We start from the raw sequence: 25,881 nt of genomic DNA on the forward strand, positions 1-25,881 counted from the left end.
GCTGAAGACAAAAATAGTGAAAACGGATTACACTTTCTGCTCCTCTCAGTATGCGAGAATTTTTGGGTTTTCACCCCAAAATATGTTGGCCATTTAAATGTATTCAACTGATGATCCTGGCATGTATTGTAGTCAAACCGCTTGACACTTCTGAGTCAAGTGCTCTGTCAAACCCCTACATCATGTTTCTAACACATGTATACCTAAAACATTTCAGAGTCACTTTGCTTTGCCTCTTGTCTGGAAAGCACATGCACAGAAACTGATGTGAGCTTACACATTCTTGAATCAACCAGAGACATTATCACCAGAGATGGAGTTATGGCTTTGTGGTCACACTGATTGAGTAGTTGGAGGCCACAAAACTTATGTGTACTGTAAACTGAGACAAATTTTGTCTATAGCCCAGTGTAAAAATAGAAGTGAGACTAAAGAGATACAGCTGAAAGCCTCCAGGGCACCAGTTTCTCTATGGCCTCAAATCATTGGCCACTGAAGCTTTGCCTGTAAACAAACCTTTATTAGCACAAAAGCGACAACAAAGGCAGTTTATCCAATAAAAGAAAGTTGGTAAAGACCAACATTTTTGTGGTTCAAAAAATGATACAAAATTTTCACTAATGCATATATTTTCTTGTGACTTTGTCTAGCAAGTCCACAAGTTCATGTTTTGAGGTTTTAAGATGCGTTGTTCTCTTTACACATTAATTCCAAACTATAAAATGATGAACTTCAAAGTTTCATATTGACCTTTGACAGAAAATGTTTAATCCTCAACAAAATATATTTTTCTCAAATCAAGAAATACAGATGAAGTTTTGTGCACAAGGTCCACTTCCTGGAAAATTTCACCTACCTGGGAAATAACAGTGTGCAAGTATTTACTCAGCCTGTTGAAATGCGTCACTGCTTTCAATTTCAGTTCTTTAAACACTTTGTCAATTTAAAAGTCCTTCAAGTTAAAGAAGTTGCAAGTTGTAAAAGCACATAATTTGCTGTGATTTTATTTTATTTTTTCAAGTGTCCTTGAGGTCTAAGAGTTGTTGCAATGGGCTTTTACTCTCTGGACATAAATCCAGACTCCCCCCAAACAGCGCTGTAATGTTAGTAATAAAACTGCATTATGCTGTATTTCATTGTACGTGTGCTGGCATTGGAAATGCTCAAAAGTCAGTGAATTGGAGAAATATAAACTACAATGAATATCCTTGAAGGTGATTGACTTTTTGGAACATTTACACACAGTACAAACCCCCATGTCATCCAAATGCTTTACTTGTATCACCTGCCGCAGGGTTTCACCTGTTGAGAGGTAAAACTAGCTTGTTTAAAGTTTGAGTTTCACCAAAAATACTCATATTTTAGTGAATCGAATGTTTGAGTTTCTGTGCATGTGCATTTAAAGAACATATCATTGTACTTGCCTTAATGCAGTATCTTTCTGCCTCCATCGCCTCCTCGCTTGCAGGCACAGCTTCCATGAAGCTACATTATGCACAATCTGGCCACTGACGTCTCTTCATAGAGACAGAGGATGTCAGAATCCAACCAGTGCCCACAGTAGCCTGCCAAAGCCAGTACCAGACAAGGGCTTGTTTTCCCCTCCAGATGACTTAGAGAGACATTAAAAACATGAAAGTACATTATCTTTGCTTCACTCGCAGCCAGCGTCACATCTGACCTCACAGCCAGGCATGTGCTTACTCTGGCTCAGACAAGCCATTTCAATTTCTCCTAATTATTTAATACTTGAGGGATTCAGAGGCCCGCGCTGAGATTTGTCCATCACCGAGTAATTGTGATGTGCAGTGTTTGTGTTGTGGTCCTGGGGGTGGGGTGCTGAGCTGGCTTTCTCTCACACAGAAACACTATTACACAGTTTGAAGTACAGAGATTTCATAAAGTTTACTTTGCAGAAGCTCCGTGTGACATCGGATCCAAATAGCTGGATTAACTGAAAGGTTTGACATGTCCACACATTTTTGCATTTACTGTATCTCTACCATGTAGTAAGTGCACTCTAGCTTCTCTAAGTACCTAATTGGTAGTGTCTTAGACCACATTAAATCTGCGTTACATAAGTAAATCTATATAACACAAATATTCCAGCAGCTTTTCCACTGCTAAAACTGAAAACAGATCAGTTTTGTGTGCACAAAGTGGCACATTGGTGAACCTACTTATCCCCTCCTCTGATCCTGCCCTTGTGTGCTGCTATTAAAAAGCAGCAATGGATTAAGGCATGGTTACATACAGTAGAATGGGCACATAAACATAAGAGCAAGCAGGATTCCTCTTATTCCAGATATAAGGAGGGCAGCTGGCTGTAGTTAGTTAAAAGAAAAAAGTGAGTGATCAGGTGGCTGGTAAAATATGATCACAGAAACCATTTCCTGAGGTCGTGCTGACAGCCGCTGCCTCGGGTATGGGGTCACTGTTAAACTCATACATCTGAGAAGTTTGGGCGCTTGCCAACCACAAAACAACAGATCGGGCCATGCAGAGCACGGCTCAGACATCTCAGCTATGTTGTTGCAACGTCGCAAGAATGTACGACGTGGAGCAGACGGTTGTTTTGGTCAGCCCCGATGGTTCAGGGGCCACTGAAGGGAACCCAGAGAAGTGTTGGATTCTTGGGGCTTGTCGTCATCGCAGTACATGAATTGTAACTGTCACATTATATCAAAGCCCCCTTTGTTTACATAATCCTATGCAAAGCCTGGTCTTTATTACCTTGGGATGCCACAGCCATCTGTAACTTATATCAGTTTGGGTTTCAAAAAGTCCTGATTAATTTTGGCTTTTATTGTGTTTCTCTACTGAAGACTGTTAAATTAAAAGTAATAGCATTTGACGTGGGAAATGGGTAATAAAGAGACCTGCAGATGATAAATGATAGATATGTAAAGAAATCTCTCAACATTTTCTTTTTTTATAGCTGGTCAGATGCACATATAGAAGGCACTTGGGCCAGCAGCCATTAGTATCTCTGACGAGGCCTGGCTTGTTTATGAAGCCCACTAAATCCCTTCTAGCAGAAACCAAGGCCATTTGAGTCTTTGGGGACCAATATGCTACAGTACATCATCCAGGAGAGTTCTCAGGCCACATGAAATACTGAGATTGAGCTGTTTAAAGGAGGGAGGGGGGACTCAAATACCATATGAGGGGTTTTCAGCTGCATATCTCCTTGGAGAGAGATTCAGCTGCCTTTCTTTCTCCTTGTCAACTTGGCTCCATAGACTCATTCGTTTCCATGTTGAGTCAGAGGGTTTGTACACAGTCAGCACATTCTTGCAGCGTAGCGATGGATACCGCTCCAAAGCCCGCCTACATTACCCCCTTGAGATGGAAACGCTTATTTAAACAGCACTGTTTGTACACGGGTTCAAGTATTTATGCTTGTCTGATAATGGCCACCTCCACACAAATAGCTAAGTTGTAATAACAGCTAAAGTTATAATAGGCTGAAAGAAATTTGCTTTGTTTGACGAGCCCTATGTTAACATTGACATACCTCTAAAATTAATTATCTACATGAATATTTAAATGAATAAAACCAAGATTAAAAAAAAGAAAACCCCAAAAGCCCAAGATTAGAGAAAAATAGCTAAAAAAAGAAAAAGTGAGGCCAAGCAATAATATTATATATCATATAAAATGTGTTCATATGAAATTGTTTTATCCCCTGGTGAGTTACTAATCATCATTTTACCGTAACAGTTCTTGGCTCAGAAATATTGTGGTGAAGTTAATGAAGCTTAAGAAACACTCTGTGACAGGAACCTTGAACAGTTAAGCCACAGTGAAGTCCAAGCCAACGGGATGCGAGTACAAGACGCTGGCATTAGTATAAAAATGCAGGACTTGTCAGTCCACATCAATCCTCAAGGATCTTTTTCATTAGAGTATCAGATCTGTCACTTTTGATGTATTCTTGTTTCTTCTTGTCTTAAATTGTGTTTAAAACACTACTTTGACATTTTAGGAGATTTGGCTTGTTTGCTTTCTTGCCAAAAGTTGGACGAGAGGTTCAATGCCACTCTGAAGTCTGTGTGTTGAATATGAAGCAGCCAACAGCTGGTTAGTGTAGAAAGTGAGAAAACAGCAAATCAGCCTCTGTCCAAACATAACAAAATCCACCTAGCAGCACTCATGAAGCTCTTAAGTTTAAGTTAGCTAATCCCTGCACCGTAATGGTGCTGTGCCTGTCCAGTCCATTTATGCAGCTTGTAACTTTCCCATTCAATTCACTGGGAAGGTGTGTCTAAACCTTTGACTAGTTGTATAACTGTACTAAATTTACTGGTAAATCTGCCAAAGTCTTTCATTTCAGACAGACAAATTATTTTGATTTGCTGATTTGTATTTTTTTTATCTTAAATTACAACAGATTTTGTCAGCTAAAACTAGCTAGCTAAATAAGCTAATGTTAGCTAGAGCTGAAAGAACATAAACTGATTAAGTTCTTCATGGTTGGAATTTATAAAATTATTTTTTTCAAGATTGAGGACTCATAAATATTCTTGTTGGGGTACTGAAAAATAGTTGAGTTACCTGGAAATGTCTTAACAGGAACCGAGCAGCATCGCTGTTTATGCCCCCTGAGGTCAGCCCAGTGAGTTCCTCATCAGACAGAGGTGACGTCCGGCTGCAGGGCTACCAGAAACCCTACAGCCAGCAGCAGCAGGTGTTCTCACAGCAGCAAGGTACTGACTGTCTTCACTGATCACGTCAACATCAGCAGACCTTTCATATCAGTAGGACAGATGCTGCCTGAGCTTGGCGTTCATTGTCATTTCCTCTGTGTCTCTCCAAGGCTGTCTGTATGGAGAAGGAAAGGTGGTTCAACCAGTCACCGACGGAGGCCTTGAACCCGCCAGTTACTTCACAAACCCCTCTGCCTCTCACTCTGCAGGTAAGACAGCAAGAATGCATGCTCCAACCACAGTGCCTGTTGGATGAACAAACGGTCTTTAAAAGGGGGCTGTGTCTGACAAAGTATTTGTAAATTTTTGAAACCAACACGCCAGCAGTCCTGCCAGGTGACAAGTGCATGGAGGTGAAAATGTAGGCGTCTCTTGTTTTCATTGTTGACTCAACTGTTCTGTCACTTTTGGTGTGTGCAACCAAGTGAAACACTGTGAATGTCTTCCATCAGAGACTGTCTAACATTGTGCGCCGTTACCTCCATATTTAAACAATTATCCCATCTCACCCTAATCTATGAAGGCCAGCTTTTCCCTCTCATTTGGAACAATTATAAACACACTGCCCCCATAAAACAAATGAAGACAAGGAGCTGAAACTCACTGTGAAGCTCCACCCATTTAAAGGGAACTGCAGAATTGGAGATAATTCTGTTGGTTTATCATTATGAGTGATTCCTGTTTACACGGTCACCTCAACCCAGTTGAAAACCTATGGGAGATTTTGGAGTGGCGTGTTGGCATCTCCGCCACCATCATCAAAACACCACATGAGGGAATATATTTTAGAAGAATGGTGTTCATCCCTCCAGTAGAGTACAGAGACGTGTAGAGTCAGTGTTGCACGGAAGCTGTTCTGGTGGCACATGGTGGCCCAGCACGTCACTGAGACACTTTATGTTTGTTTGTTTTTTTCACTTGCCGCTCATTTGTACTGTATATGTTTGTGTTTCTTTCTTCTCAGGGTTTGACATGTTGCAGGACCTGCAGGGCCAGGCGGAGGGAGGTTACTCCATGTCTCCCTGCCCAGATGACGGCTTCCTTTTCCAGGCAGGAGGCGTCGACCGCTGCCTCAGCCACATCTACTCCATCTACCTGGACTCCTAATGGCAGCACAGAACCAGAAACAAAACCAAATTCACGTTGTTCTCCCGAGGAAAAACATGCAGCATGAACGATGTGACGGCAGAAAGTAGCATTAACAATATACTGAGTTTGTTAGCGTTGTTCTCTTAGTGAAGTGCAAATTGAACAACCAAAGAGAAAATCTGCTCAAATTATAGATGTAAATAGCAGTGACTTTTTCATTCAGGCATGAACACATTATTTGGTGTCTAGATATAAGATCTGCAAGTTTTGTTAATTTGATCTTTTCTCTGGCTTCAACCAGTGAGGTCATTTCTGCCTCCTCAGCAGCTTCACCTCCAAGAAATGTTCAAACCATCTTTGAATGAACAAAATCAGATCTTAGAGTGCAGTGGTCCCTGTCCAGGGGTCAATAAGGTCAAAATATAATACCAAAGAGCAAAGCAACATAGTTCTGTGTTGTTGGACTTTTATCTACCTGTTGTTGTTGTTGTTTTTTGTTTTTTATGAAATATTGAAAAGTTTTTCTTTTTTCTTTTTGGGGTTTTAACAGCAATTTTAAATGAAGAGAATATGAATCTTAGTTTATATGTACAGTGTGTGACAAATAGAGGTCAAAAAGGCTGGGAACCAATATGTTATACTGGACAACAAGTTGCGGTTAGCAGTCTACACGCTTAAAGAAACAGACATTCGGGGAAATATGAATATTTGCTTTTTCCCAAGAGTTAGATGAGAAAATTGATTCCACTCAACATTTGGAATCAGGTTAGCTCTACAGGTTAGCTTAGCTTAACAGAAAGACCTATCCAGAGGTACGGTAACAAAATTAGCCTACCAAATAATTATAAAGCTTAATAACTGGAACATTACATTTCCCAGTGTTTCCCTGAGGAATTTGTTTCAGCAATGCTGCTGTTGTGTTTAAAACAACCTTATAATCAATATAAATAGGGTTATTCATGTATTTCCTTTCCTTTTTAATGAGTTAATCTTTTACAGATGGCGGTTATACCTTTTTTGTCCGATGTAGGGACCTCCTCAGTTTTTGGTATTTAAGCTTAGACAATATACCAAAGCAACATTGCAGCTGACCTGCAAAGCTCAACACTTTGTGCACCCTCTTAATTTGTTTAAATGAAGCATCCAATGTTCTTCCATAACACTACTTTAAGCATAATAGATTTGATGAAATTAAACTTGCAGTTGTGTTATAGACAAAATATAATACTTTTGCAGTAGCTAGAGGCGTATTTAATTCAAACATACCCAAGAAAAGTGATTAATTACAACTAAACTAGGAACTTTTTCTGCAATCTGGTGTCAAACCACACTAATAAGACCGAGTCAGGCTTGCTGTTTACCCTCATTTCCAGTGTTTAGACTAAGCTAAGCGGATCAGGTGCTGGTTATACTTAACAGACAGACCTGGGAGGAGCATCAATTTGCTCATCTATCTCTCAACAGAAAAGCAAATAAACATATTTCCAAAATGTCAAGCCATTCTTTTAACTGTGTATTTATCAGCAGCTCAATTAGTTTGTAACTTAAGTGTCACCCAGCAACTGCTGGTTAATTTACATTTTCTTTGAGTGCAGCTGTGCAAACCTCAAGAGGGTGGAATGAACAGTAAACTGTATCAGTGCTGCCCCCATGTGTTTGAATGACTGTATTTCCTGCATATACAATATGTGCAGTCAGTGGTATAGAGCGAATCAGTGGATGAGTCCTGGGATTAATAAACTGACAAAAACAAGAAAAAAATCTGCACTAAAATGTTTTTCTCAGTGGATACTCCAACAAATACGTTTTAATATGTGTAATCCAACAACAATGAAGACAAAAGTATAATCGGTGTCCTTTTTTATATTGTCTCTTGATGCTTCAGCACAGTGCCTTTATATGTTTGTTCAACAGTTTCCATCAGTGTTATATTCAGTGAGAGAGAGGTGTGCATTGTTTACAATAAATTCTCTGCACTCTTTTCTGTCTCATCAGAGACTTTAAGAAAATGACCAACCAGAAAATGTTTACACTGATTTTGTAGCATTGCAGAGATGTCTTATTATTGTCACTGACTGTATAAAAATCCATCCATTTTTATATCAAAATAAAAACAAGGTTGTATGTTTCAGTTAACCAGTTCATTCTTATAAAATGCCAGAAAGTGGTGAAAATGCTTCCTATAAGGTCCTACAGCCTAAAATGACATCTACAAATCTTTTTTTTTTGCAGAATGTCTGTTAAAAGTCCAGTTTACTGTCATTTATTGCTAAGGAAAGTGGCACATCCTCACATTTGAGGAGCTGGAATTGGTGAATGAGTGGCATATTTCTGTTTGAAAAAGTCAAATGATCTAAGTGACCATGTCAGTCTGTGATGATGGAAAATTTAACGCTGTGTGTTTTGAGCTAAATGAGTGCTGGTTGACATTGGTATCTACTTGCCACGCATTTAATACACAATTGCACAGTAGAAACAGTTCTTACAGTCAAAGTTTCACATGAATGTAAACTAAAGGTTATTTCTCTTTTTCAATGTTATGAGATTTAAGCAGTTATTGTCAACATTTACAGAATTTTGATGTGTACATATGTCACACTGGGTTTAGTAGAAATATGTTTTTTTTATCATTTTTATTCCCATACAGTGGCATTATCAACTTTTATTTCTGCGCTAAAATAGTGTAAACAGAACATATTTAACTTGATTAGCTCTTATGGTTGTGTTTGTTGCATCTGTCTCAGTTACGGTGTAATTCATTTTAGTGTTGGACAATGAGGCAGTAGGGTCGAAGTTTTGGAAGCTACTAGCCGCACTGGAGCAAAAATCCTAGTACCCTACATAGAGTAAATTGTCTATTTACACTTCTCTTTTCTGAGTAAAGACCCAATTTAGTAGCCGACTTTAGACGACCATAGCATTTCAGCCACCAGAGGGCGCTCTCTCGTCGCAGGGTTGTAGCAGGTCAGTTAGACTTTGTACTGACTTCAGTGACGATCTGACAGCTTTAACTGAGCACTGTGAATAAACTAAACACTTTTAAGACCCACACACATTTTCCACATAACGCTGGAGGCTGTGTTATCACAGGCCGCTCGGTGGGAGACACACCCTGCGATCCGGAGGAGAGGAGGCTGAACGGGGCCAGCTGATGGGGGGGTGAGGAAGGGACGCTGCAGCCATAGGTGTGTGTGATGTTTGAACCCTAAATCAGTTTCAGCGTAATGCGGGTTGCAGCAGACATGGCAATCAGAGGTGAGAAACTTACGTTTTATTTACGTCTGGGCGGTTTGTTCATAGACAGGTGTGCATTCATTCTTTAGGAAGTTTTCCTGATTTGATTTTTATTTGTCAAACACGAGACAAATGCAATTTGCATATTTACAGTAAGAACTTTAATTAGCCCCAAATGATGGTACAGTTATGGTGGGTAATAACGTGGACTGGTGGAGTTATGGTGCATTTTGTGCAGAACTACAACCAGATGTTAGCAGTAGGGTCCTGAATCATGGATTCAGCTACTCCCAGTGCAATGACACTGCAGTGGCACATAAAATGATAATTATTTGGGGTTTTCCAAATGTTATTGTTTCAGTCCACTTTTACTTTTAGATTTTCCTACACAGTTTTAATACTGTCTACATTTGTAAAATACCCGCTGATTCTTGAGCTATTTTTTTATTTTGTTGAAGCAAAGTTAGCCAATTGTAAAGATATTCATTTTGAAAAATTAGAGAATCCACTGTAGCTGCAGCCAAAGTTTTACATGCAGATATTATATGATGAAAACCTGTATGAAAGAGGAATAGAGACCATTATCTCAGGAAGCTCTGCAGCCAGAGAGGATGTATCAGCCCAGAATGTTGGTAAGTGAGATCATCCATGTTATCCAGATTTAAACCTTGCTCCTCTCACTGGGCACACACACACCCAGATGGGACATGGTCCAAGAAACAGTCCTCTGTTTGGATGAAGGCCTTCATTCTCAGACTCTGACTCTTAGGCTCCATGAACGTCAACCAGTGTCTCATGCTTGTGTGTTACTTCAAACTAAACACATCTGTCAATATTTGGAGTGAATGTCTGCTTGAGACATCTCTACAGAAACCTCAAACAATGCAGACCTCCTTAGTTGTCAGATACTGAATATGTTGAGATGACGCCGACTTTAACCTTTAGACTGTTTCTGTTATCACACTGAGATGGGAGTCTCACTCTTGAGCCACTATCTTAGCGGGTGAATGCAAGGAATTAGCAACACTTGCAAAACTCATTTTAACTTATCTCAAAAAAAGGAGTGACGCATCCAGATCTAAGGAAATTATTACCTACATGCAAACACACAAATCTCATCCTCGTCAGAGTGAAAGGGGGTTTGAGTCCACAGCTGGTGTACTGGACCTTTGTCATCATGGTAACAGTAAACCTGTGGTTAAATTTGTGGAGGGTTAGGTTTAGGCATAAAAACTAGTTGGTTAGGTTCACAAAATCATTGTCTTTTCATTCAAAATAAAGACTTTGTTAAGGTTAGAGGACCTTTGTTGTCACTGTTACAAAAATCAACACAACTGAGGTTGTGGAAAAGTCTGACGCAGACTTTGTCACTATAGATACAACATCATCCGACATACTTCGTTGCTCCCATCACATTAAGAGGTCAACTATCAATAAAATGTAGCTCTGGCTTGAAAAGCTGAAACATGGCCACAGTGTTAGCAGGAAGGTTTGAATGATGAACTCAGCGCTGCTTGGAGGTTTTAAATGTCAGGGTGCATTGTTTTATCTGTACTGACTGAATTCCATCACCCTGACTGTGTAAGAGAAAGATGGTGGAGATCAAAAACCCATGTTTGGTGTTAACATAAGGCATGAATCTTGTGGAATATCATCACAATAGTGTACTGGGGCAGGTCTACTTCTGTTTATTCCAAACAAAAAGCTGTTTAGAATAGAATCTTTATTGTCATTGTACACAGTACAACGAAATTGGGTGCAAACCTCAGGTGTAGAGGTGGCCTTCTGCTGCCTGAATTGTGAGCTGTATTATGTGATGTTTCTCATGAAGGATCTTACCTTTACCGGTCGCTGTATTAGGCTGTGTCTGTCACTTTGACCAGCAAAGGCCCAGATTATGATTTAGTGCCTTGTTGCTAAGCAGAATGAGTATCATACAGTATACAGCCTCTCATAAACAAACAGATAATCTCTACAAACAACAAAAAGTCAACTGGGGCTAGTGTTTTTTTCCTCTGACACACTTCCTGTATTTGTTCAAGAGACTGGCTGCTCCGGCTGAAAATCCACCGCTGTTGCTCTTGTTATTATTTTCTTTTCTTTTTTTATGTCTTCTTATGCTGTGTATTTAGAATAAAGAATTATAAAGTAGAACTTATATGGATCTTTATCATAATGGGGAGGACTATTCTGGAGTTTTTTTCTAATCAAATCTGAGAAGCAGTGACAAAACATGGCATGGAGGCTGGTTTATTACGGAAGCATAAATCATGCAAACCAATGGCTTTGCTGCTTGACTCATTCTAGGGACTATAAAGTCAGGATGTCATGGCTTTTCTGTTTTTAATGATAAGGATGGTGTTGTTTTATATTTGTATTGTGAAGTGTGGGTATTTTCAACTTCTACAGTTTATGAAGAAAGACAAAACAACAAACATAAAAATTAGTATGTCATTTCATAATTACTTCATATTTAGATAGCATTGTTCCTCATATTCTCTTTAATGATCTGCTAAGTAAGACAAACTTTTCCCTCTTGAAAGGTATATTTTTTATGTATTTGTGCTCATTCTGAGTCAAATAAAAAAAAATCCTTGACTGCATTACTACAACAAATAAAATTATATATAGTGTTCACAAAAACGGACACACACCAGTGACAAGGAGAGAAAGTAAACAAAAATGTCTCGAGTGTATTCTTAAAAATAAGATAGACTGGCACTGGAGCATTAGTCCTACTTTGACGGGGTGGACATCTATATAACCTGCTTGTTGAACCAGGCTCCAGCTAATGTTTGTATAATTCTCATCTGCCAGTTCACGGCACTGCCTTCATGTGAAAGTCATAGTAGCATCTGTTTCCTCTCCCACAGCCAAACACTGGACTCCTGATCTCCAGTGACCCGTGTCACCATGCCAACTCCTAGGATCCTCACAGCAACCGGGAGTCCTCGGAGAAGTTGCTAGGTTTACAGGCGCATTTACATCCATGTCAGCTACATAAAGCGGATCCCCTTGAGTACTGAGAGAGAGACCAAGAGGCAAATAGGGAATCTAGATCATGACATGTTAAAGAAACCTTTTCTGAATTTTATTTGGCTACATTTTTTGTTTCAGAGATGGTTTGCCAGTGGAATCCACTGCTGATTTTTATGTTGCTGCTGAAGACAGGGCTTGTGGGTGGATGTGTGTGTCCAGCAGCCACCATTTTGTCCCAGTTTCCATCTGAAGCTCCTGCTGGTGTCTGTTGCCTGAACTACTCTGGTTCTGCTTTCAGCCACGTGCTCTGGTCTGTGTTTACCAATGAGACAAACGTAGAAACCCTTGACCTCTCTAACTGTAATATTAGCTTTGTTGATACGAGTGGTAAAGAGACCTCTACGCTGCAGAAGGTTTACTTGAATCACAATAGACTAAAGGTGTTACCAAAGAATTTTCTGGCCAGCCACGCCAGCTTAATCGAGGTGGATGTGAGCGGGAACCTGCTTCAGGAGCTTCCTGAGGGTTTCCTCCAGGACTCAGACAGCCTACAGGAACTGTATCTTCAGGGAAACCAGCTACACTTCCTCCCTGGGTCTCTGCTGCAGATGCCCAGTTTGCAAAGGCTGGAGCTGGATGGGAACCCCTGGGATTGCTCCTGTTTGTTTTTAGAAAACCTGGAGGAAGGCAGGAAGGCTAATTGGACCACTAAGCTAAAGGAGCTGGTTGGAAACTTAACCTGCTTCTCTCCCAGTCACCTGGCTGGCATGTCTGTGTGGTCAGTAAGGCTTAGAGATGTGTGCCGCCCAGCTGGCCTAACAGCACTTTTCATCGTGCTTCCCCTCCTCATCCTTTCCACTTTGGTGCTGTGCTGGTGCTGTGGGAGGAAGAAGAAAGAAGCATCTGCCTTCAGCGCCTCAAAAAGGAGAGCGTCCGGCTCCAGTTGCAATGGCCAGAAACATCGCAACAAGCAACCAGCTGCAGCCACCGAGCTGAATAAAGCTGGAAGCTGTGGCAGTGAGGAGATCCTGAAGAACCAGCTGCTGCTGTGCCCGTCATCCACCCTCCTGGGCAGCACCAGGGACATCTGTGAAGAAGTTGAGATCAAGCTGGGCTCAGTGGACTCTCTTCCCCAAGTTTCCTCACGTTGTTCCAGCTCCACAGAGGAGAGACTGGGTTCCCAGGAGCCCAACAGGGCCAGTAAGATGGAGCTGGACACAGTCAGTGTGACAGAAGTGATGAAAGACTCAGCTGACAGGGAGAAGGTGTATCTGACCCAGTCCACTGAATACTATAGCCTGGTGCCAGGTATTGAGCTGGAGGACTCTGATCATGGCGAGTATGAGAATGTCAGCCTCTCATAACACCATCTTAAAGGAATAGTTTTTTTTTTTAGCTTTTTTTTTTGGTTTTTAATTTTTGGGAAATATGCTTATTTGCTTTCTTGCTCAGAGTTTGAAGGGAAGACCAGTTTCACTGTTTATGAAACCTGTCACAAACAACTTCTGTCGAAGTCGGTGCCAGTTTGATTAGAAGGTTTCTGTAATACTGTTTTGTTTGTGCTCTTCTCACGAGTTTAAAGATGCAAAAGATGAGCTTTTTATTACAAAAATAACTATATAATTATGTTTTGTCTGCAGTTCCCCTTTAACAATAAAACCTACAACAGCTAATCAGTTAGCATGACCCGGACCCAGATAAGTGGAAAATGTATGTATAGATTAATCAATTAAAATAATTTACTATCTGCTGTTGCTAGGGGTAGTGATAGTTTTTGCAACAGATCTGGTGGTACTGACTGAAAACGTGACCAAAAAGCACTGAACATCCTCCTTCAACACAATCCACCGTCAAAACCAACCCACTTTAAGTTTATAGATATAAAATCTCCCAAAGGCCTGCAACTGCACCATCATTGCCATTATTATCATTAATCATTCCTACCTATGTCAAGCAGGGGAAAATATTCAAGACCTAAATGAAATGTGCAGCTTTTTAGTAAGGCCTCTTTTGAGAGAACTGAATTCAAAGTTTTTAAGGCTTTTAAAGACATCAGGTGTAATTTAAAAAGTTATCAAAAAGGGGGAATTCTGAGTTACTGTACCTAGTTTGCTAGTGCTTGAGGTAAATTTTTAATTGTAGATGGACTTTGTTTCCTCCTGCTTCTAGTAATAACGCTAATAACCTCCAGCAGTGTGCTTAATGAACAGAGATGAGCGTTGCATCAATCCCATCTGACTCTCAGCAAGAAAGTGAATTTTCCAAAATGCTGAATTATATGTTTTAATGCACAGTTACAGAAAAGGCCTGTTATCTATCAACACAGAAACTGTGGCCTGACTGCTGTTGTATAACAATGCAAGAGGAAGTGATGTAATCTGGAGCTCTTCCTGTGGGATTTGTGGAACGCAGTGAGAGGGAGGCTCACACTTTTTTCTTTGGAAAAAAAAAACTGGCAATTGTAATTACACAAATTTAATTCATGCTTCATGTTGTTTTCAAGTCTACAAAGAACAGGACATTTTTATTACCGTTATTGCTTAGTCCAAGCCAAGCAAGCTTTTGTACAGTATGTATTTCCTTTACCTCACATACATCACAGTTAAGCAATGGTTAAAGAACAGATTCTTAAGCTTTGGGTCACAAACTACAATGTGTATACAGGTAGCAAAATGCCAGGCCAGTTAGATTTTAGATAAAAGTCTCTGTAGTGAGCTGAGATGCAGAGCATGTCTGCATGTTACAACCTAACGACACTGGAGAGGAGACCTACACAAAGGACAAAACTGAATACTGGGGTCACTGTAGAGGTGCCGATTGTTATCTAGGATGTTGGAAACAGACAGATGTCTTACTGTCGTACTTGTTGCCTTTGAATCCTAAATAGTTTGTGTGAGCGAGGGAGGAGCGACAGCTGGGAAGCTTCCTGGAGGTTTTAACATATTTTACTTTAAAACTTTATTTATCACCATTTTAAGGTTTACTGCTTTCCAAATGCCAAAAGGTCTTCAGTCAAATGGCAGACAAAAGAGTGAATATTGCATTTTGTAATTTAGTACCATTTCTGCACAGAAAAATAATGTAAACAGGGCTGTGGATGGAGACACTGAGGTCACATCCTAAGTTTTGTCTTGATTTCTGCATGTTTTGTTGGACATTTTGGGGGGTTTTAGGAGCCTGGAGGCAGTTTACAGTCTCTAGTTGACTGTTCATTATACCCCAACCCTGAATAATCACTGTCTAGTCATCTTAGCGATTGTAACACAGCCCTGTCTGGACTTTCAAGTGTTGTCCAGGGGTTGTAATGATTGATGCCAAGCCGGTTAGATCTACACGCTGCTTAAACTGATATGTAGAGAGTGAAAATCAAATACACAAGAGCAAAGGTGCAAGGAATGGAGTAAATGGGTTTATTTACTCTAATCTAAAACTGCATTTGTTAGTATGTCCAGCTAACTGGCTTACCAATAGCACAGTGCTACTGCCACGCTCATGACATTGACTAGGTAATATTAGTTTGTGCGGTCACACACTATGTAAAAACAAGAAGACACAAAGACAAAACATTAATGAATACCACACAGCATAGTATTTCTCTGCTAAGCACTGGTGGCAAGTTAGTCCTCATCCTAAAGCCTCTTCTCTCATAATGTTACATACTGTTTGAAAATACCAACAAATATACTAAAGATGAGACTAAAATAACAGATTCATCTTACATTTTTGCTTATTCTACTATACTAGCTAGTTCTAATCACGATTAATGCTTCTTTATTCTTTAGCTTTAGCCACAGTCTTCAAACACCATATTGTATCATGTGTGTAGCCACCAGTTGTGTTTAAAACCCTTTAACGTGTTCTGGGACCCAGTGAGCTGGAAACATGAACGTGTCGGCTGGAGACTGTGTTTTCAGTCAATGCATGGAGCCACTGTATCATGTGCTGCTGTGTCCGAATGGAAAGCTTGACAAGCACAGCAACAACTAAGGGAACAGGTCTGAGTGAACTGTCAAATGAAACATTACACATATTTAATGGGAAATTTTGAGGTTGGGTGAGTCAATATGTTTAAATTTCACTACTTTTACACCAGAAAAATAATAATATAAACACTTCTGCAATAAATGTTGCTAAATAACAGCAGCAGCAAAAAATGGGAATACTGGAAAATGTATGTAACATTTTTGAAATATTGTTGAAAGAGAAATAAAAGTTTTTTCAAGATTTTTGCATCAGGATTGTGCATGTGAAAGATGAGTAATAACTCCACAAAGAAGAGAGGAAATATAAAAGCCATGCGTGTCATTAGGTCACTGCTCCAGATCTTTATATTTGATCTTTTTCTGGGGGACAGCAACTCTTTCTGCCCAGACAATGGCCCAGATTGGCCTCAGCTACCTGAAATCCTACATTCACTCATCATGAGAAATTGCTGTTACAGCACTGGGTTACTCAAACAATCAGCATGTAGCTGTGCTTTCTGTCCTGTTCTCAGAGGTCTTAGCCCCTGACCAGTAAATCCAGTAACTGAGGCCAGGAAATGACTCGGCTACAACTGTTGTCGGAGTATCCATGGCAGCTAATCTGAGATTTCATCGAGATCACAGACCAGCCATTGTCCTTTCATTTGATAAATAGAATAGAGACCCAAATGTGAAAGTGAAAACCCTTGACTTAGTAAACACCAGTATCAACAGCCCTAATAAAATGGAAATGAGAATGGACAAAATTCTTACATGGCTCCAAGAAACACACAAAAAAGACATAAATTGTAAAACTAACAGTGAACATCTGCTTTCATAGATAAAGAGCATTATACATGGACCTAGTAACATGGTATTAAATATGTCAGATGTTCTTTTTATTTTTTCCTGTCAATAAGAGAGCCTTTCAGTGTCTTTGTTTATGAGATAAGTACAGACAGTGAGGCCCCAGGGCTGAGGCTGAGAGCCAGGATGCACATTACAAGAGTGTCATCTAGTGATAGGATTGGAAACACCATTTATCAGCCAAACACACCTACTGAGAACACTTTACTGTGACAAATACATAAATCTATGGGTAATAAATGCAATGACACTGACAGTGAGTAGGGAAGTCGACAGCAATAACTTGTCCAGGCTGTGATGGAGGATAGATGGCCTCATAAATAGTAAGTCAGGGGAGCACAAACAAAGTTGGAGAATAAAACATGACTATTGTAACCATGTGAAAAACAAACAAAGAGAGCCGAGCAGTGTTTTATATGATTTTCTATGGCAGGGCATTAGATCCACTTAGATGACAGGTCCGAAGCACTTGTTTTTTGATTTTTATAGCATGTTGATAGAAAAAGCGTGGCTTTTTACACATACTGTATGTTAATATCAAAATGTTGTTTTCTATCTTCTAAATATACATAACCTATAACTCTCGTTAATGTGGAAAGGGCAGCGGCACGACACAGAAAATAAATCTTAGAGGTCAAAACTTAGAGCACCCTTAAAATGTGATTGTTTTATAATGGCCTCTAGTGTATTTTCATACTCAAATAAATGTGCACAAAAGCACAAGAACATAAAAACAAACATTTAGTTTGGACATAGAATGAATCAGCAGCTGTTTTGATTTGACCTGTTTTGTAGTTTCTTTAAAATCACCTTTCCTTGTTGTATTTAGGTTGGTTTAAGTAACATGTAGGCTACTGGATGTTGTGCCTTCTTGTAAAATACTGTGTAAGCTTTAGTTTGGGAAAGCATTATAAATTGTACATAAACATTATTCATAGATATTTTTAAGCAAAAAATGCTCAACTTTACATTGTTTCATCTTGTCAAATGTGATAATTTGATGCTTTTCTTTGTTTCGAGAAACTTAAAAATGAATCTACAGATTAATCAATGAATCAACACCGATCAGTGGTAATTTAACGATTATGGGTTTTAATCAAGCCAGATCAGCTCAGCGAGAAGATATACAACTCTTTAATCAACTCTAAAGAATGGCTGAAACTTCCTGTTTCCTCAAAAACTATAGCAAAAAACTGGTGACACATTAAACCAATGTGTGTGATGTCTTTTGAGGAAAGCACAGTATTCTTTATTAAAAGGCTGTTTCCATGCACTCTGTAGGTGCAGGCCTATATCTCTTAGGCATCAGGTTCCCAGGTAATAAATTTGAAATGTTAATTTATGACAACGCAACTGAGAGGTTTAAATTGAGACCCAGAGGAAGAACATTTCTTCCCAGGGCAACAGAGTTCAACACAGGACCAGGTCCTTCACAGGTAAGACATCTTTTTGTTTTTAATGGAGATGTTCCTAATAAAATGTTTAGGTCATGCCTACATCACATTTCAAACAGGAATGAGTACATGTTGTTTTAGCATTTACAGGGATTTCCTGCTGTCACTTCACAGAACAAACATGACAATTTCTTATACACTCGAGGTGGCCAATGTGAGTTTTGGTGGCTTCTCCAGGCTCCTGTTCAGGTGGAAGGGGAGCATCTACAAGCTGCTTTATAAGGAGTTCCTGGTGTTTTGTGGGATTTATTTATTTTTCAGTGTGTTTTACAGGTAAATAAAGATGGCTTTATCTTTAAATTCTGTCATTTCCTACAGTATGATCATGTTTTAGTGCATGTCTTTCAATAAAAACAGTTTATTTGCCCCACAGGTTCCTTCTTTCACCAAACCAGCAGGACCTATTTGAGCGTGTTGCCCTTTACTGTGATCAGTTCACCAACACCAGCTTCATCCCAGTTTTGTTTGTACTGGGTAAGTCTTACTGAACTGGAACTGTGTAACACGAGTCAAGATAAAATTCCATAACTGCCATTTCTGCTTCCAGGCTTTTATGTGACCCTAGCGTTTAATCGATGGTGGGGTCAGTACACCAGCTTCCCACTGCCTGATGACCTGATGATGGTGGTGTCTGGAAATGTCCACGGGACAGATGAGCGGGGTCGTCTGCTGCGACGCACACTCATGAGATATGCCAACTTATCTTCAGTTCTTATTCTGCGCTCCATTAGTACAAGAGTGCACAAGCGTTTCCCAACACTGGAGCACATCGTGGAGGCTGGTGAGTCCAAAAGTGGAGAGAAATCAAGCACTGTATGTTTACTGTAGTAACTAAGGAGAACACCAATACTTAATATGTTTACATACACTTAAATATTTTTATATATTGCTTTGTTTTTACTGTACTAAACTTCTCTAACACCGGAACTAACTATTAATTAGCTGCCTGTTTAATTAAAAACTGAGATGCAGAAATGATCCCACTAAACAGATTATGCTAAACTGTGTCTGTCTGTGCAGGATTTATGACTACACATGAGCTGAAAAAGTTCGAGTCGCTGCACTCTGATTTCAACAAGTACTGGATGCCTCTGACGTGGTTCTCTAACCTGGCGTCCATAGCGAGAGAGGAGGGTCGAGTGAGGGACGACATAGCGCTGAGACTTCTGATGGATGTGAGTAGTTTGTTTTTGTCTGTAAATGAACAAAACAGCCAGATACTCATACATTTTTTACAGCTTGCAAAGTGTAAATGAGAGATGGAGATATACAAACACATGCATACATTACTGTACATTTATGTAGTAAGAGAATAAACTATTCTACTGCTCTTGCAGGAGCTTAATAAGTACAGAGCCAAGTGCAGCCTCCTGTTCCACTATGACTGGATAAGCATCCCTCTGGTCTACACTCAGGTAGCATCAGCCATGGTGCAATGTAACTACATTTACTCTAGTACTGTACAAAATGAGATACTTGTACTTCATTTGAGTATTATCTGTTCATTCCAACTTGAACTTCTACTCCACTATATTTATTCAACAGCTATACTTTACAAATTAAGGTTTTACATACAAACCATATCAAGAACTAAGCTAACAAAACTATGATGCTGCTGATTAAACTGCCCAACAAGTAGCTATGACTAAAACAATAAGTTATTGAATTTATATGTTTCTGCCTTCTATTTTATTAAAGTTTAACCTATTTTCATACATAAATGCCAAATATTTAATGGTTCCAGCTTCTTAAATAATAGAATTTACTGCTTTTTTGGTAATTATTTATTGTTTTTATTAAACAAACTATGTGAAGTTATTTCTTCTTTGTTTGTGTTTGCAAACTAAACAATGAATCAGTTAATGTGGAAAATAATCAGCAGATAGCTCTGTAATGAAAATAGTAATTAGTAATGAATTAAGCTGACGGTTTCACTTTAAACTATTTAAACCATCTATGTATTTCACAGTTTTTAGGCAAAACAAATTCTAATTTTATTACAAAACTGACTTGATCACATATCATTTCTAATTTATGCAGGTAGTCACTATTGCAGTTTATTCGTTTTTTGCTTTCTGTGCTATTGGTCGCCAATTCTTGAACCCTGAGAAAGGATACAAGGATCACAAACTAGACATGTATGTTCCTGTTTTCACCCTGCTGCAGTTCTTCTTCTACACTGGCTGGCTGAAGGTAAAACGACATATCACTTGTAGAAACAGATGAGTTTTTTTGTCGTGGCAGAACACCTGTGTTGTGTCCATTCTGTAGGTGGGAGAGCTGATCATCAACCCGTTTGGCGAGGATGATGATGACTTTGAAACCAACCAGCTAATTGACAGAAACATTCAGGTTTTCCCCTCAAGGCTTCTCTCCAGGTCAACCATAATAAAATAATTGCTTTCATTTTAAATCTTTGTCTCTCTCCTGTAGGTGTCAATGCTGGCTGTGGATGATATGTACCAGAACCTGGCTCCAATTGTGAAGGACAAGCACTGGGAGCAGGGCTATTTCTCCATCCCCTACACTCTGTCGACAGCAGCCGAGACTCTCACACCAGCTTTCAAAGGCTCCACCTTTGACATGACGTATAAACTAATGGGTTTTTTTATGTTTCAATCCCTATTTCTGCAGTTGCTGTACAGTCTAGTAAAACTTGAAATGTCTCCCATGTTTGCAGGATGTGTGCTGAGGATCTTGAGATTGTCCAGCCTGCAGACACTCCTGGAAAGAAACAGCTTCTACCTCCTAAAGGCTCCCTGGAAGACGGACTCAACCGTCTTCTAGGGAGAGGTGAAGGCATCCTACGTGATGAAAGCCTCTCTTCTCTGATGAATGTCTTGTCGTACCCAAATAAAGATGATGTTGATGTTTCCCCTGAGGGTGACATCACTGCCACCAATCACAAAGAACAAGAAAAGACATTGATTGCAGTTGCAGTAGCACATAACTGCTAACATATCTGACTTATTGCTGCACACCTTGGTACAACAAGTGTGTTTTTGAACCAAAGGTGAAAAATGTTGTATTAAACTCATTTTGATTTGACACAACTAAATGCATTTGTGAAACAAAACATACCCTGTGTTATAAGTTTGATAAAGAATGTGAGCAAATATATATATTATTTTCCATTTATGAAACTATGATAATTTTACAAACATGTATGATCTCAGGTAATTATGCACAACTGTACATTTTGAATGCCTAGGCACTTGCAAACTTTGAGACATGCTGAGAGCATTAGCATCCTAATTTAGTTTGGTTTCTTTTCATCTTTTTGTCCCATTAACCATATAATCTGATCCTTTACTTACATCCTTTACTTTAGTAATATTAATTAAAGGCTCAATGTAAGAATAAAATCTTGAAAGTGAAAGTATCAAGTCTTCTCAAACTATCATATCATTTAGCCTACATTCTTCAGTTATCATTAATGATGCATCACATGTAATGTGTTAACAGCATTGTATTGTAGCTGATTGAGGTGAAGCATATCTTGATTACTTTATCTACTACCTGCAGTAGCTGATCATGTTATTGTGTATGAAATTTGCCAATTGATTTGTAACCTTAGTTGCCAAATAAATGACATTTGTGGTATGTTTTTCCATCTGAGGTGCATTGCAGTAGTAAAAATGAAATTGAAATACTCTAGTAAAATATTAAAACTTTAAAATTGAAATTGTACTGATGTACAGTACTTCTTTTCACATATTTCCATTCCATCACACCACTGCATGTGCAGTTGGCATATGTTTTTACTTCAGTTCACAAGGTTTTGATGTAATAAAACCTTTCTGTAGTTAAAATATAAAATGAATGAATAACTCAATTCAATGCAGATGGATTTTCAGAAGGGTCAAAATATCTCAATTGTGGAGCCCCACTCCAATTCAGTAGGTGGTAGTAACGCACCTGAAGCTGGCATGCAACCAGTGAACCACAGAAGAAGAATATGAAAATATAATAAAAGAAGAAGAAGGAGGAGTAGGCGGGTCAGATGTAGCTTTTGCTCTTCCGCGTTGTCTGCCCACAAAAATCTACATAACCAATAAAGGCGTTTTACAACAAATATATTTCTCAGTATTACAGGTATGCTAACATCTACTGTTTCTAGTCACCAGTCTGCCTTTTAGCTCTCGAATAATATTCTCTACTCAACTTTTGGCCAAATGTAGCCAGCGTGGCTAGTCTAACATTTTTTCGATTACAGCTGCAGTAAACGTCTCAGGGTGCAGTCGTTTACCTGCCTAACACCTAGCTAACTTGCTAATAGCAGCTGACTCACTATCATTGAGTAGTAGCTCATATGTTAATGACAGTGTCAGGGAACTTTAGTTCATGATTAGAGGATTTCTGTTTCACCTTTTAGACTCCTGGTGAAAGAAAGTTAAAATCTAATTAATTCACAGGATTTGCCTGCTGTTTATTGAAACCTCAAGAATGTTCGGTTTTGTTTGGTTTGTCGGACAGGGGCACCTGTACATCCAGGCAGGAAAATAAAGGCAGATCGGTGGTATATTGTCAGCTATCGTCCCCCTCAGTATGCTGCTGAGCTGCTGACTGTCACCGTCATCATCATCATGTCGCTGGGCGACAATCCTCACCTGCTGCTCGGAAGGATCCGCTTCCTGAACAGGTGCATTGAGTGTTTTAGGAGGAGCGAGTCAGTGCCAGAGTGTCTGTGTTATGTCCCCAAAGAGGTGTGCTACAAAATCTGCAAGGATTCATCGTCCACCACCTCCGGAACATCTACAGGAGGCTCCACCGTGGGTAAAAGCCTCGTCTCCGTCTTTGAAAGTCCTCATCAGATTCCTCACAGCAAGAAATCATGCAAGTACACAATTGAGCCAAAAAAAGGGACGTGTATCCGGACAACAGGGGAGGAATACTGTAACAGCCAGGGCCTATGGGTCAAAATCAGTAAGGTAAACTACTCTCTCACTGGTTACAGTCACATCATCTTGCAAGTCATAGCTTTCATCATTCTGTAAACAAAAAACCATCAGCATTTTGTTGTTGCAGTAAATATAACGTGTCCCAAAGGTTGATCAGTCAGGACAAACTCATGCTGCTGAACTTGGTTCAGCCCCACATATCTTTAATTTAAAATGTTGTGTATATGCAAAATCTTCTAAAGATACCTCCGAGTACAGTAATGCAGTCATGATAATGTGGAGTGGAACTACGGAAAGGTTTTGGAGTGCAATAAAAATGTGGAAATCCTTAAATTTCCCTTAATATATGAAATAGAGGAGAATATCAGCTCAAAAGAATCTTTTTCTCTGTCCAGTATTTTGCTGTAGACAACTTGACATCACATTTTCCATACCTCATGATAACATTAATGTTGTCATGAGGTATAAATAAATAAATAGCCTTATTGTGCCTTTTCATCTACACATTCTATTACTTTATTCACTTTTGATGATTTTAAATGTGGCTGGAAAACAGTCATTGAAATAGATTCGTGTGTGTCCAGGAGCAGCTGGAGGAGCACCATCCGGGTCAGGACCTGGAGGAAGGCTGGATCCTGGTGTGTAAACACACAGAGGGAGGTGACAGGCTGGTGTTGGCAGAGTCACCAGAGACTGTCAGCAGACAACAGCAGCTCTTTGGCTACGACCACAAGCCATGCAACAGGTGGGAACAGGTGGTGGATGTGGAGAATGCGCTTTACATCAGCTCCAAACCCAAAATTGCAGAGTGTGATGCTGCAGCCGTCCAGAAGCTAAGGTGGGCCTGTTTGCACCAAATTCAAGTCAAATTAGGGTGCCAAGACTTTTGGGGGAGCAGCAGATTTTCAGAATTATGTGTTTATCCCTCAAATCTTTAAGGTATGTTCCTCCAACTTGGACGTATGAATGTGATGAGGACCTGGTGCACTATTTCTATGACCACATAGGGCAAGAGGACGAGAACCTGGGTCGCGTGAAGCGTGTGTGACCAGCATTGATGTTTCTTCATGTTCGGTGAGTAACAGTTTGTAGAAGTACAGATAATGTGTTTGTGTTTGGTCCCTGCTTAAAATGACCAAGTTAGTCTTTTTTTTTTTCCCAAAACAAAAAATAGAGAGAGAAGCTTTGAGTTTTACCCTGGAGATTAAAAAGCTGCAACTGTGTATAGGTTCTTTCTTTAGACAAAGCTATTGAAATAAAGCTCCGAGTCAAGCAAGGCTTCAGTTTTATTGTTTTACTTTCTCATCTTACTTTGATAATTGTTGACAGGAGGATCCCAGTGGGGGGGCAAGCTGTCTGACAGATGGCGACACGGAAACTTACTGGGAGAGTGACGGCATGCAGGGACAGCACTGGATCCGCCTGCACATGAAGAGAGGCACAGTGGTCAAGTAAGGAGCTGTGCTTAATAATGGTGTTAGTCATTTCTAAATATGTCCGCTGTATATTTAAGCATAAACTTTATTGCCAAGTATTTCAAGAACACAAGGAATTTGACTCCAGCTCAATGGCCCCCAATGTGCACAACATAAAAACAAAATAAACACACATTGTATACAATTACAATATACACAATATATACAAGTTAAAAGCGCAACATAGACTAGCTATTCATCAGTGTAATAGCCCGGGGAAAGAAACTATTTAAACTTCTGCTTGGACTATTTTTATTATCTCACTATATAATACATTTTAGTTTTTGCCTTCAGTAGAGTGTAAAATAGTACTTACCATATTTGACTGTGTGTACTATGCATGCATCACTCTTGTGGCCGTAGTGTGAGTAGGACCTGTGGCCAGATGCTCGCTCACTTATTCACCAAGTCATAAATAAGCTTAGGTGACAACAGATCCGCTTACATTCATATGAATATGGGCAGTAATGCTTGATTCTGGATAGCAACAAGTTTAAAAATCAATCCCTAAAATAATTTTTCCTCAAATGTTCCACAAATATTTCCTCATTTCTTTGTCACATACCATTGTAAACTGAAAATCTTTGGGTTTTGAACTTTTGGTAAAAAACAAAACAAAACAAAACAGGTATTTAAAGACTTGGACTTAAGAAGGTTGTGATTTTTTTTCATTAAATAAAACATTTCATAAAATATAAAACTGGCTGAAAGAATATTCAACAGTTTAATCAGTAATGACCAATTGTTGGCTGACATAAGTATCTCACGTGACTTTTTATCTTGTTGGTAAACTGTTTGTTGTTGCATCCTTTTATCCATTAGTAAGCTGATTTTGACAGTGGACGCTACAGATGACAACTACATGCCCAAGAGAATCACAGTGTATGGAGGAGAGGGAGACAACCTGAAGAAGCTGAGTGACGTCACCATAGACGAGTGAGCTTTTTTAAAACAGCAGTTTTTTCATGCAATTCACAAAAAAGGGTTTCACAGGCATATGCTTCAGATTTCATTACAGAAGCTTTAGAAGGACTCGTACCACTTTTTAGTAAAGCAGTTTTTGTCAGTATTTAATATTTTAGGCAGCTTTTTAAGGCAGGATAAGACACTCATTATTAATATAATAAAAGGAAAATGTGCTAATTAAATTTAGATTTTGAAGGAAACATTTCTATTATTACAGCAGACACAATAGCTCCTGACTAATAGAA

At 39.3% G+C, this 25,881-nt stretch overlaps 4 protein-coding genes across 5 annotated transcripts in view; all 4 read left to right on the forward strand.

Moving 5' to 3' along the window:
* Nucleotides 1-7,880, forward strand: part of glis1a (GLIS family zinc finger 1a) — a 37,609-nt gene extending 29,729 nt beyond the window's left edge. For both annotated transcript variants that reach the window (XM_020591577.1, XM_020591576.1), the window contains 3 exons: nt 4,576-4,709; nt 4,820-4,918; nt 5,674-7,880. In XM_020591577.1, the coding sequence (XP_020447233.1) occupies nt 4,576-4,709; nt 4,820-4,918; nt 5,674-5,816 (376 nt within the window). In that variant the 3' untranslated portion in view covers nt 5,817-7,880. The remainder of the gene's footprint in view (nt 1-4,575; nt 4,710-4,819; nt 4,919-5,673) is intronic.
* A 958-nt stretch (nt 7,881-8,838) lies between these two features.
* Nucleotides 8,839-16,159, forward strand: LOC109955269 (uncharacterized). Its single transcript, XM_020591260.1, has 2 exons — nt 8,839-9,053; nt 11,906-16,159. Exon 2 carries the CDS (start codon nt 12,152-12,154, stop codon nt 13,373-13,375), a length of 1,224 nt encoding a protein of 407 aa, XP_020446916.1. The 5' UTR covers nt 8,839-9,053; nt 11,906-12,151; the 3' UTR covers nt 13,376-16,159.
* Nucleotides 16,160-18,415: 2,256 nt separating this feature from the next.
* On the forward strand, nt 18,416-21,251 carry best4 (bestrophin 4). The gene is made up of 9 exons (XM_020591541.1): nt 18,416-18,567; nt 18,668-18,768; nt 18,842-19,075; nt 19,315-19,469; nt 19,632-19,709; nt 20,335-20,487; nt 20,566-20,646; nt 20,728-20,933; nt 20,975-21,251. Exons 1-9 carry the CDS (start codon nt 18,416-18,418, stop codon nt 21,249-21,251), a joined length of 1,437 nt encoding a protein of 478 aa, XP_020447197.1.
* Nucleotides 21,252-22,269: 1,018 nt separating this feature from the next.
* The window catches only part of hectd3 (HECT domain containing 3), an 8,424-nt gene continuing 4,812 nt past the window's right edge, over nt 22,270-25,881 (forward strand). Inside the window, 7 exon segments of the mRNA XM_020591658.1 lie at nt 22,270-22,389; nt 22,771-23,225; nt 23,780-24,033; nt 24,135-24,235; nt 24,238-24,269; nt 24,525-24,646; nt 25,493-25,606. Coding sequence (XP_020447314.1) covers nt 22,881-23,225; nt 23,780-24,033; nt 24,135-24,235; nt 24,238-24,269; nt 24,525-24,646; nt 25,493-25,606 — 968 coding nt within the window. The 5' untranslated portion in view covers nt 22,270-22,389; nt 22,771-22,880.

Source organism: Monopterus albus, unplaced genomic scaffold, assembly GCF_001952655.1.
Source record: "Monopterus albus unplaced genomic scaffold, M_albus_1.0 scaffold14.1, whole genome shotgun sequence".
Taxonomy (NCBI): Eukaryota; Metazoa; Chordata; class Actinopteri; order Synbranchiformes; family Synbranchidae; genus Monopterus; species Monopterus albus.

What these genes read in the sequence shown, in the direction of transcription:
- best4 (XM_020591541.1), top strand. Translation starts at nt 18,416, where the DNA reads ATGACAATTTCTTATACACTCGAGGTGGCCAATGTGAGTTTTGGTGGC. An exon ending in TTTTTCAGTGTGTTTTACAG is followed by an intron (nt 18,568 to 18,667) that starts GTAAATAAAGAT and finishes TTTGCCCCACAG; the next exon opens with GTTCCTTCTTTCACCAAACC. An exon ending in TCCCTATTTCTGCAGTTGCT is followed by an intron (nt 20,934 to 20,974) that starts GTACAGTCTAGT and finishes CCATGTTTGCAG; the next exon opens with GATGTGTGCTGAGGATCTTG.
- LOC109955269 (XM_020591260.1), top strand. Translation starts at nt 12,152, where the DNA reads ATGGTTTGCCAGTGGAATCCACTGCTGATTTTTATGTTGCTGCTGAAG.